Source organism: Anomalospiza imberbis, chromosome 3, assembly GCF_031753505.1.
Source record: "Anomalospiza imberbis isolate Cuckoo-Finch-1a 21T00152 chromosome 3, ASM3175350v1, whole genome shotgun sequence".
Lineage (NCBI taxonomy): Eukaryota > Metazoa > Chordata > Aves > Passeriformes > Viduidae > Anomalospiza > Anomalospiza imberbis.
The window spans coordinates 93,166,029-93,178,739 of record NC_089683.1 but is presented as its reverse complement, the minus strand read 5'-3'; the positions used below and the strand labels follow the sequence as shown (position 1 = coordinate 93,178,739).

Sequence of the window (12,711 nt, the reverse complement as noted above, 5' to 3'; positions counted from 1 at the left end):
AGTGTTTAAGCCACTAAACTCATATGCCATCACCTCTTTACAGCCTGCATAGTAGTTCATTTAATGTAAGTCTATGAATCTGTGCAAGTTCATTAATTCAGTTTTTTTATTAATTCACAGTTTAAGAATTGTGAATCTTATCGACTTCAACACCTAAATGAGTAAGTACTTGCTTCAAACCATACTTTAGCCTAAAGACATGTAACAGAAATACCAGCACACTTTTTATTAAAAAAAACTACTAACCCAAGGGAACTCAGCCACCAGAAAAAACATTGCTGAATGTGACATCTGTTTGAAAATAAATTCCCTAATGGCTTATGGAAGCAACTTTTCCACAAAGAGAATGAACAAAGGCAAATTGTTTTACAATGGTGCCATCTTCCATGTCCTGAACTGCTTGGTATCAGTATCATTGTGCCTCCTGTACCCTGAAATACAATATGTAATGTGTAACTTTACATCATTTAATTAGTATAAGAAAAATCTACTCCATTGGATATTAATGGCTGGGCAAAGTGACCACAGTACACCTAGCCCACCCAATAAACATAGGGCCCTGCTTCAGGGAATACTGATCCTTAGCCTCATAAAATGCTTGTAAGACATTTGTTACACCAAAATTGTCACCGGCTGGTACAGAAAAACCTGTACCGTGTCCCTGTAACCTGTATAGCTCTCCAAGACATTCCCAGCAGACTTGTCATCCTTAACTACCTCTTGTACCATCATAACCTGCCCAATGGCATGCAGCATCTACCCACACATCAATAAATGCCATGAATACACACTCTGGTGGACTGTATGTAGCTCTTACATTATTTGAGACATCTATGTAGGAAAAAAGATACAGTGATGATGTCATAGAACCACAGAAGCAGTTCATGAGACAATAAAAGGAGCCCAGGACCATGCACAGTCTGGAGACATCCAGGCTGTGCCAGCTGACCCCAGAGACATGGGATGGTCTCTGGTCCTGTTGTATTGAGCAGTGTGGTTACAGCTTCTATATCACTGTTATTTATCTTTAAAATAAGGGAAACATTTTTCCTTACCTTGCAGTAGTATTATGTGTATTGATACAATGAAGATGTAACCAAAGGAAATTGACTTCTCTTTGACTAAAATGTTCTATTATGCAACGAGTGATTAATTTCATTAAATAACTTCAAGGAGGGCCAGATCCTGTCCTAAACTATAGTGATATAATTCCAGTGGAGTACTTTTCTCTTTTGGAGAGTCACATAGGCTGCAGTTGAAACAATATTGGGAGCAGGTTCAAATGAAACACACAGCCAAAAAATGACCTACCAAGGGCAAAAATGTGTGTAGAGGAGAGGGAAAGGAGCACACAGATGATAGCCAGCAACAAGGACCAATGACTTTGGGAGAATTGGCAAAGAAAATGGTGGTAGATAATACAGCTTTCACTTGGACTGAAAACATTTTTGGAAGCCAACAAGAACTGCCAAAGCACAGTAATTGTGTAGATTGAGATCAGCAGGGGAGGGGTTCCAGACACGGGTAGCATGTAGCTGGAAATAATGAAAAATAAGTTTAATATTGGAAAGGGACAAAGAAGGCAGAAAGTTAGAAAGCACCACTCTAGACAGCTGTTGCCTCACAGTTTTAAAAATATTATAATGATAAATCCAGCTCAGAAACTTGGAATTTAGGATAAATATTTTTGATGTTTTATGGTGAGTTTGTGAATATTTTTCACATATCCTTTGAGTTTTCTATTACTTTTTTTCCCCAAAGGTACTTGTGTATCTACCTCTCTTAGAAAATACATCATTTAACACATCTGAAATGAAACAGTTTTATTTTAATATGTCTACATCGAGCTTTTTGAAAAGCAGAAAAGTTAAGATACATCTTTCTGGGAAAAACATTTAGATAGCTGAAGTAAGTTTATGACTAAGTCAAACTCACACCAAACAGAAATAGAGGTTTTAAAGCCATATGACTAATACTTTACTGCCCCTTCATATGGTTCCCTACTCTACAAACACAACTCATCCTTCTCCTACCAAACCAATCCTGCTCTAGTGCCATCATGCCCTGGTGGAATCATGATTACTTATCTACTCTTCTTGAATAGAAGATATTTCTCCATGGACAACCTCCTCATTTAAATGTAAGTTTTAAGTTTTCAAATCCTTTATTACCATGGGGTATCAGTAGGATAATTAAGGGAATTAAGGAGGTCAATTAAGGAATATGTATCACTTTATTTCTTCTAATAGAAGAAGCCGGGTCTTAGACAAGAAGAAAGCAGGTTGATCAGCTTTAAAACAGTTTGTTTTATATACTTGAGTGGCAAACTAACTTCGGTTTAGTTTATTACCAAGTTTTCTTCTTTTTTCTTAAATTATTTCTGCCCCTGTGAAGTTCCCTATTTATAAGTACTTGTGTTTCAGAAATCTTTTTGAAAGTTTCTGTTAAATTACAGCTAAATTCCAGACTGGAAATTGGGCAATTTTTGAAAGCACATGCTTATGCTAGCAAATATAAAATACTTTTAATGAACTAATTCAGTAGCTTTTTATTAATTACCTTAAAAATGTAGATTTACCTTGAGTACTTCATATACATAATACTTTAACTTTGTGATTCTACAGCTCTTCTGCAGAATTCTTAATTTTGATGTAGTTGTATATAAGAGCAACTTTTAAAAAATCGGCATTATATTTCCAGTTTATGTATAGTTTGATTTTTTTCATGGAAGGAAGCTTTTTAATAGGGCAATAGAAAAGTAAATTAAAAAATGCATTTAAATAGGTTCCTGCATGTAATAGTGACTTTAATAATTCTGCAGGTCTCATGCACTTTTAGTAAAAATTTTTCTTTCAATTCAGAAATGTCATTAATGCATCAATAGAATATTTGTGGTGCCATCAGAATGAAAGACATATTCTGGTAGTTATTTTAAATGTAAGAATAGAATGTATGTTCAGAAACGACATTAAGAACAGCTCTGCTAAGTCCAAATATCAGATTAGATCATATGTTGCTGTATGACTTGGAAATATTTTAAATAATTAAAAGGCAGCCTAAAGCTTTTTTTAGTAAAAAGAAACATGAAATTAGATGGATGCTGCCTTTTGAACCCTTATTTATTTTAAAAATATTTTTACAATACTGCTCCTGGGGGCTAAGTTCAGTGGGAAAGGATGTAACAAGTACTCCACAGGCTTGAGCTCTCAGCTGTGCAGGAACATATACAAAACAAGTTGCTGCAGTTAGAGGGAAATGAAATGCAGATTATATACTTAGCACAAGCCTCCCAGCAAGAATGGTTAAGGGTACCATTCATTCCAGAGAGACCCTAAGAGGTCTGGCTGCAGCTACAGCCTTATCGTTGCTAAGGGGACAGTGTTTGTCAAGCACTTTCTTTTGTTGCTAGACACTGTCACCCTCCTCTACAGAGATCAGTTTTGCCTCCTTTACATGCAGAGCAGCCACGCAAAAGTACTCAGTGCAATCCAGGGGTGGCAGCTTGAGCGAACCAGGTTACAGGTGGGGGGGTAGAGCAGGCCAGCACGGAAGCAGAGAGTGCACTAAAGGCAATTAGAGGGACATGAGGAGTGAGAACGAAGGAAGCTGTTTCATGGCAACACGAGTGACTTTGTCAAGGTTAGCCAAGAACAGCAACTGTGGGTAGGTTTGGCCAGGGCTAGTCAATAAACCAGGACTGGCATACATGCTGTGGGTAACTAACTCTGTAAACCATCTTGTGAATCTCTTATCACTTCCCCTTCCTTGGGAGCGTGATTAACTCCCTGTGCTGACACCACCACCTATGCGTGCACCACTTTTCCGAGCTGCCTGGGCCACAGGGAAGACAATCTCTCCCACTCTTGGATTCACAGTTCCAGCTGGTGAGCAAACAGCTTTAAGAACACTCTGACAGAAAAACTCCTGTACCGTTCAAGCAATCTGAGATTTAAATGTTTTAATAACCAACACTGTGGCAGCTTTAACTATGCTGTGGTTTTACAGCTTGTGGCAGCTCAGTCTCTGTTCACACCATTTGCAGCCTCTCCTCTCTATCAGATGAGGTTGTGACAGCAAGGTCATTCATTTTATGCTGGCATGAACCAGGCCAATAGGCTGTTAGCATCCAGGACCTTGTTCTTTCTAAAAATAGCCCTTCAGGAGAACTGGATCATATCTTTCAATCCCCTTTTAATATTTTAAGTATGAATAACGGAGATTGAATTTGATTTTGTTCCACAGTATTACCTTTGATGGCTTTTTGATGAAGACGATTTTTTTCCATCCAAAAATTAGGTGTGGCTTTCTGAATGGCCTGCTGTTCATACTATGTGCCTGTGTATGTGCCTGTTTTCATATCACTACTTTATACGATGGTTTCTCTAATTAGATGTTCACGTAGCTCTTCTGTAAGAAAGCACAGTAATCCCCATCCATTTGTGTGTTGAGATATTCATATGTGATACCTGTCTTTGCAAGAACACAGTTTTTTTTTTTTTGTTGGAAATTTGCATTAAAATGTATGCTTGTTTTTTAAGTGTAGCTGAATGGTTCATTTTTCATATATTGCTGGAGTTGTGAAGGCCATTTGCTGGGCTTTGAGATTCCTAATGTTATTTCCCAAGCAGATTAGGTTTATGTGAACATGTTCTCTTTCTCAAATGCGTCTACCTGGGAAAGCTGAGAGAAGCCTCAGCTTAGGTACATTTGGTCAAGTTCATCAAGATCCCAGAAATATTTAGGTTCCTTCCAGTTTCAGGGAAACTAACTTCTGTGTAGAGGAAAGAGAATGAAACTTTTCTTCAACCCTTATTGAATAAAAGGTCAGGAGAATCGAGCAATTGTGACAGTTCATCATTTGTACCTTTCATTTGACAGCTTCTTAGCCATTCAAACAGCCTGTGCAAAGCTCTGGAATAATTGCAACGTATCCTGTTAACACTGGAAATAGGATATTTATAGGATATAGCAGAGGATAACACGGGAATAACCTAGAGATGTCCCACTGGGGAGGGATGGAGATAAGTGGTACAGAGCTACATCTGCAGGACACTCACTTCATTAGTTCAGCTTCTCATGGAAAAGCTGGCATGTCTAAATGGATTGTGCATGAATTTAGTATATTACTTTTTTTTTTTTTTTGCACACTTTTGGTTTACCATTTCTGTAGTTTGTGTGAGCACAAGGGCTCAATGATTGGCACATTTCTTTGGAATTGCATTTAATAGTCCTATCTGTATCTTCATGAGATTTTTATTTTGGGGCAGTGCCAGGCAACAAAGTGGAATAATATTAACTTTGATTGCTTGCACCAGTTAAGATTTTTATGAGTGCACCAGTAAGAGTTGTTATGTTATTCATCCAGCTCTGAAGTTTACATGTGGCTTATGGCTAACTGAACATCCACTAGAATTAATAGGCATCAAAAATCACATTTTTGTTCATGCTTTCAATTTTTATTTCTGTAGCAGATGCATTACCCATGGATTAACAATGTGAATCTGAACAAAAATCTTTCCATTTTGATTTAGCTCATAGGACCTTTTCCAACTGTATCCCAGTTGGAAATCTGACGTTGTGGAGCCTCAAATTTGGCAGAAGGAAGGTGCTGCTGGAAACACTATTTTCCAGTTTCTCAATAATTTATTCTTGAATATGAAGTTACACACTGAGTATTATTTGGCCAAATAATTTGTTTCAAGAGTCAGGTTTATGTTTCTTTTCCAAGGAGTGGAGACTTGAGTGTATCTAATGTATCACTCTTACCACATGTAGCTCTGCAATTCCAGAAGGCTCAGGTTGTCTTTCATAGCTTTCAAAAACTACGAGAAGCTAAATAAGCGTCACTGGTGATTTACTTCGTGCCAAAAAATTTGATAATGCAAAACTTAATATTGAAAGGTCAGGTATTTAATGTCCTAATAAAGAACACTATGCATGTGAAACTAATCTGATTGCAAATCTGATTGGCAGTGTTCACAAAATTGCTGCCAAAAATCCTTACGGGAAGTTGTAAACTGATATTCCAAATCAATTAGGGCACAGCCCTGTATTATAATTCTTAGCCATCTTTTCATCTGCTGGAGTAATAATATCTTTGGAGATCTTTCTTGAAGATGTCTCAGAGGTTGTGTTTTCACTTCAACATTACAGATTAGAGATTTTGTCTATTCGTCTCTTCACTTCAACATTGCTGCACCAGGTTTTTTTGCATTCCTATAAATATCTGCAAGGAGAGAACACCCTGGAGCAGCATATCATTGTGCTTCTTGCTGGGACTTTTTTAAGGCTCCTGGTCTAAAAACGAGAATTTCAGTTTTGTGGGAGTTTTGATCCATTCTTTAAAAATCTGTTTCCTTTTCAGATTGAAATACGAGCAGAGAGAAATACACAAGGAGGTGTAGCTGTATGCACAGTTTTGGAAAGCCCCATTAAGTGAAATTTAAACAAAAGACTGAGTTTTCTAACTAAAAGATTTTATATAGGTAAGATCAAGATGTTTCATTTTAATGTCGTTATTATGTTAAAATGTAATATGAAGGAAAAAGTCTTGAGATTAAAAGCTTTTGTCTGAAATGCAAGACCTTGGATATTTCACCCCCTTCCCTAATGGCATTTCAGTGAAATCACTGTTTCTGCAGAGTATCTACAGCTGAATGAAATGGCAACATTCCATTGGAAAATTTACATGGAAATTTTCTTCCACTGTTTGTTCAATTGTGAACTCACTTTGTTCGCATCATGACAATTATAGATACCTTATCTATCTGACATTTAATTAACAGATTACTAATCTAGGGCTTCAACCTTTGTGGTTACTGATAGTCTGTGTCTTCTAACACTTCAGTTAGTCTTTTCATTCACACATGCCATAGTTTACATATATTCTAAGTTTTCATGAAGTACAGACTCTTAAATTATATCTGGTTTAGTACTAAGATTATTAAGGCTAAGATAGAAGAGAAAATCCAAAAAGGTCTGGCAAGGATCAGGCCTTAAATGGACCTTTAATATATTTCTCCTCCTAGGGCACTCATGCCAAAGTTTCCAGCAGCTTTTCATTTTAATTGCCAAAGTGGCTTCTCATCAGTGCAGTGGGAGAAGTTTCTCCCGTGTAGGTAGCTTGTTGAAAAGTTTAGGGTTTATGGGGTTAAATTTATCCTGTATCTGTCAGATAGCTGCATTGCCATCAGCAAATCTGTTGTCACAATAGGTTCTTCCATTTGACAGAGAACTCCTGATAACCTGTAAATTGTTTGTACATTAAAGATTTATCAACTTAAGGTCTGAAGTTGAGCCGTAGTCATGTGTGCAGCTGTGCTATTCTGCAAAGGGCATACTTGTGGGATCGCATGTAAATGCTTCCAGCAGAATGAATGTGCCACTGGATTCAGTAGAAAATTTCTGACACATCCAAACTAACTAGCTGTACTTCTTTTGGGCAGGGAACAGATGAAGCTACAGCTTACACAGTCTCAATTACACCATAGGAACAAAACTGAAATACTTGAATTTTGGAAGTTTGTTCAAGATTTGTCCCTGCTGGTAAAATTGAAAAAAATGAGACTGTCATGGTGGTGGGCAGGAGTATCTGCTGTTTCAATAAAGCAAGAAATTTTAAACATGTACTTGTGAAACTTAAGCACAAATAGAACAGATTTGATTCAGCATAGCTCTGAAAAGTCGTGTTTTGGTTCCTTACACATACATTTCACACTGTCTCTTTGTTGATGTGGAATCATGTTTGTCCTGGAACTGTTTTTCCAAACTGAGCTCTCATTACTTTTGTGGAAATTATGCCTTTCTTTAATGTTTTGAAAACCAAACCCCTAGACCAAGAGTTACAATCATAGTGTCACTAATTCACAAATGTAGGTTCATATCTCACCCTCAAAAAGTTTGTTCAATGACATGAACTTCTGCATTCCATTATGGTAATTGCATACATGAATCATGGAATTGTTATGACATGTGAGGCTCTCCAAAAATTTTGGATGACTTTTTAAATATCTCTATGCTGGATTCCGTATGGGTGGATGTCTCTGCCCTGGAAAGATTTGATGACATCTGACTGGTAGTTCCTTCATACTGGGGATGCTGCCAAAAGCAGGGGGAGAAATAAAAAACAGAGCAGAAAAGAATAATAACTCTATGTACCTGATCTCACAGGAATCATCATCCCTGTACTCAATACACTAATATCATCAGAAAGACGGCCATCAACACAAACTGTAAGGAAAGCTTTGGGGCTGGAACACTTTCTAGGAGCAGGAGAGCAGAGGAAAAGGCATGGAAGGAAGAGGAAGAACAGCAAATCATTAGGGCATTTGAGGTAAATGTCAGTGCTGGTACAGAGAAATATATTTGCCATTAAGCTTTGCTGACATTTTCTCTTTGAAGATCTTTTTTACAGTTGGTTCTGGTCTGGATATATGTCTGTCATTTGGGACTTGTGTTTTTCAAGACAGCCATTTTGCTCAGGCTGACTGTGCTTTTAAGTGCCTCACTTTAAAGTGTTTTTTTTTTATTTTTTCTCCTGAGGTGGAGAACAAATTTGAGAAAACACATTGATTTTTCTATATGACAAAAGATTTCTGAAGGCTGTGAGGCTGAAGGGGATTAATGCTTCCAGGATTTGAACGGTGACTAAACATTTGGCAGAAAGATGATACTGGTACAAAAGGTATTCCTCCTTACCATCTTGTGAAAATTTTCTTATGTTTGGCCAGTCTACCTATGTATGAAAAACCTGTTTGCATGTAGTAATATGTTTCTTTATAGCTCCAAATGCTATCAGGACTTTCTGTAACAGTAACAGAATTTTATGTACATCCTACATCCTGTACAAGATTACAATATAAAATCCATCATATAAGCTATCTGCTTGGCTGTTTTCTCACTTAGTTGCAGGAGGCATGCATGGTTTGCCCCAGATATCGTTCTGGATCCTTGTGGTAAATGCTGCAGGGCTTTGCAAAACCCTGTCCTCTATGCTCACTGTGATGATCTTTTTGCAACTTCTGGGAGGTGAGGAAGAGAGTGTAGAAGAATTTCCTGGCTGGGACAACAACTGCAGAACTCCGGGGAAAGAGAGGCTGGTACAAGAGAGGTGAGGAAAGGGCATGGAAGGGAGAGGAAGAACCTGTGGCAGGCGGGACAGAGGAAGGAGTAGCAACAGAGGCTCCAACACCTCTTGACCTGCTCCAACAGGTCCAGAGCCTTCTTATGTTGGTGGCCCCAGAGCTGGATGTGGTATTCTAGGTGTGTTCTTATGAGAGTGGAATAAATTTACCTCCAAAAGACAGTTTCATCATGGTATTTTAAAAGAAAGGGGAAAGAATCCTGGAAAAGACGATGTATAGAGGCAGTACTAGAGCTGCCACAAGCAGTTTTGTGCAGTTATGGATGTGATTAGTTAATGTAATGAACCCAGCTGGTTTTATCATAAACTGTGAGTTAGAAGTGGCTGAGGTCACCTGGCTTGTTCAGCCTGGAGGAGACTGAGGGGAGATCTCATTGCAGTTACAACTTCCTTGTGGGGGGAAGAGGAGGGGCAGGCACTGATCTCTGCTCTGTGGTGCCCAGTGACAGGACGAGAAGGAATGGCCTGGAGCTGTGTCAGGGGAGGTTTAGGACAAGGCTCTTCACCCAGAGGATGGTTGGACACTGGCTCAGGTTCCCCATGTCAGTGGTCACAGCATCAAGCCTGGCAGAACTCAGAAAGCTTTTGGACAATGCTCTCAGGCACGTGGTGTGACTCTTGGTGTGTCTTGTGCGGAGCCAGGACTTGGACTCGATGACCCTTTTAGGTCGCTTCGAACCCAGGGTATTCTGTGATTCTGTGAAGCAGAAGCGTGAAGCGCCGCTTTGCTGACACTCAGCGCCCTCAGAGCTTTGGGTTTCATTTCAGCTCCTCGCTTTGGGAAGGAAACCCCGGGAACAGCACCGTGGACAGCGGCGGAGCTTCCCTTGGCGGGCCGCCTTTGCCCCGGGGGCCGTGAGGGGCCGTGAGGGGCTGCGGGCTGCCGGCGGCGGGCGGGGCTGGGCGGGGCCGGGCGGCGGCGGGGGGAGTGACGCGCCCCGGCCCCGCCCCGCCCACCTCCGCCCCGCCCCTCCCCTCCCGCCGCTCCCGCCTGGCAGCCGCGGCGCCCGGCAGCGCCTCTCCTGCGTGCGCTCCCTCCGCTTGGTACGGCCCACCCCGCCGGGGATCATGGCGATTGATGGTAAGTAGGCCAATAACGGGCTCCTCTCTCTCGCCCCGAACCGCTCCCCTCCCCCAGCCCCCTCCTCTCCCTCTCCTCCCCCGGGCACGGGGAGAGGGGCGGCTCCGGGGGGAGGGAGGGCTCCCACCGCGGCGGGAGGTGGGGGCGCACCGAAGCCGAGCGGGACCCCAGCCGAGGAGGGTGGCGGGGGGCCGCCTACTCTGCTCCCCGTCCCCCTCGGCCCGGCTGCGGGGGCTACGGGTCAAGGGCTCTTTGATGATGGGGGAGAGGTGAGTGTGGTAGCCTCCTCCCGTCTCCGTGCCCAGGAGCCGGGCGGGGTAAATAAATCCCTGGCCGGCATCCTCCCTTCTCCTCCTCCTCCGCCTGCCCTGGGGATGCCGGGCGTGCGCCCGTGGGCGTCGCGGAGGGGACCCGAGGAGGACGGAGCCATCCATCCCTGCGTGCCGTCCTTGCTCCGGCGGGGAGGCGGAGGCGGGGGCGGGCGGCGCAGCCCCCCGGGCCGGGCTCTGCCGCCCCTGCCCGCCGCCGGGTCCCGGACTGCCCGCGCCCCCGCACCCGAGCCGGGAAGGTCGGAGCCGGAGGTGCGCAGCCCTGTCCACCCTCCCTGCAGGGACTTTGCCAACTGCTCTAAAACTCGTTGTCGCTCTCCTGGCCCCGGAGTCTCTGAAAACTGAGTCCCCTTGAGAGGCATGCTCCCTGCTCTCTGCCGGCTGCTGGGCGCTAACAGGCTGCACAGGAGCTGCTGTCCGCAGATCTTTCTAGTCCTCACTTAGAAACAACAAGAAAGGAGCGAGATGTACTAGACACTTGTTGGGTTTGTTTGGAAATGCTCATCTTCAAAGGGAGGGCTTCTGAGCATTGCTGTGAAACCTCTGCTCTCGACTCTGAGAGTAATTTTACACCTCGTTAAAAATCTTTAAAAAAAAACCCAAAAAACCCAAACAGAACTTTATTTCTAGCCAGACAAGGACCTAAAGTATACAGCTTCCTCGGCCGAGGTGTTTCTTTCTGAAAGCATCTGTTGTTGTAGCTTAAAGGATTTAGGAAAACAGTGGGTATGTGGGGGAAACAAACTGTTCTGGTTTGTTTCGCATGTGGGATGCTTCTCTGCTGTCAGTTTCCCTGGATTCAGGCCTCTATAAGGAGAAGTTGCACTGATCAAGCAAAGCTGCGTGTTCACCCTGTCTTGGAAGCTGTGCACACCAGGAGTCTGAGCTGGCCAGCTTTGTGTTGGCTGGGTTCTTTTCTGCTGAAAAGTCCTCTTAATATTATCAAGAAGACAGCAAAAAAATTCTGCTGGGTCTGGATGTTTTACATAACTTGAGCTCAAAAAAAAAAAAAAATTATCCTTTAAAATCTGTCTCTGTTTTCATTTTAGGCAGTATTACCCCAGAAATCTGTGAGGATCTGTTAGATCTGAAAATATTCACAATATGTGAAATTCATGTGTAATATTTTCAGAGGATTTAGGGTATTATTTCTTTAAAGTTAAAGCAAATAGCCATGGATGAATAAAGCAATCTAGCCTTTGAAAAGAATGCAACACTTCTTATTATGGCCAGACTTGAGAAATAGCTCAACTGTCCTGTAGATGCTTATTTGAAATATCCAAAAAGGGACTTAAGCTCTTGAGAAAATTGGGTGCATAGTTTACATTTAAATGTGAGGTGGGATTAAAAAGCATTCCAGTCATGAAAGTGGTCTGCTTGGTTTTGATTTAGGACTCTTTCTGAAGACAGCACATACAATGTATTTTTCTGCTGTAGCCTGTAGCAGGCATGCCTCCTCCTCTTTGTTTTCAGCTGACTGGCTGATTGCTGTAGGGTTGTTGGTAGGTGTTACAGTTTTTATTCCTTACCTTCATGGTCTCTCCCTCCTGTAGTGCAACAGTACCTTACCTTGACTGTAATTTTTAGCAGTACTGTGTTCTGGCCAGCAGTTTAAAAATATGAGTTTGGGTTGAATATTAGCTCTTGAAGGCAGCATTAAACCATGGGATTTCTAGTCTAAACTGTCAAAATACATAATTTGCCTTGTGTCAAAGTAAATTTGTAAATGTATTTAAGTAAACAGAGAAAATACTTTCCTCAGTTTTAAGGACTTGCATTTGGCCAGATTTAATTTATTTCATTGTTTTTGGTAGAGGCAAAGAATAAAAGCAAGACTGAAAACTTCTCTTTGAAGGATAAATATAAAATAGTTCAAAACTCCATCAAAGCAGGACATAGATATGAAGAGTGCACAAAATTAAAAGAACTCAAATTAATATAGAATTTGTTAGCTGCTTTTTGCTTTGATTTCCAGTGTCACTTTTTCAGCATACCAGCTTCCAGTGGTTCTAACACTAAACCCCAGAGTTTTCTTAAAAGTGAGGCATTTTGTATGAAGTGTTAGAGAGAACCAGGGTGCCATGGCCAGGGACCCTTTTGGTCAATGGCAGTGGTTTATTGTGCCCACTGACAGACTTTTAAAACACAAGTATTCTTCA

General features: G+C 41.6%; 1 protein-coding gene across 4 annotated transcripts in view; it reads left to right on the top strand.

Moving 5' to 3' along the window:
* The first annotated feature begins 10,111 nt into the window (after positions 1-10,111).
* Positions 10,112-12,711, top strand: part of SYT14 (synaptotagmin 14) — an 88,205-nt gene continuing 85,605 nt past the window's right edge. For 3 of the 4 annotated variants that reach the window (XM_068185796.1, XM_068185794.1, XM_068185792.1), the window contains exon 1: positions 10,112-10,223. In XM_068185796.1, coding sequence (XP_068041897.1) covers positions 10,211-10,223 — 13 coding nt within the window. In that variant the 5' untranslated portion in view covers positions 10,112-10,210. Of the gene's footprint in view, positions 10,224-10,405; positions 10,493-12,711 lie in introns of those variants that run through there. The other variant, XM_068185795.1, reaches the window with a different exon arrangement.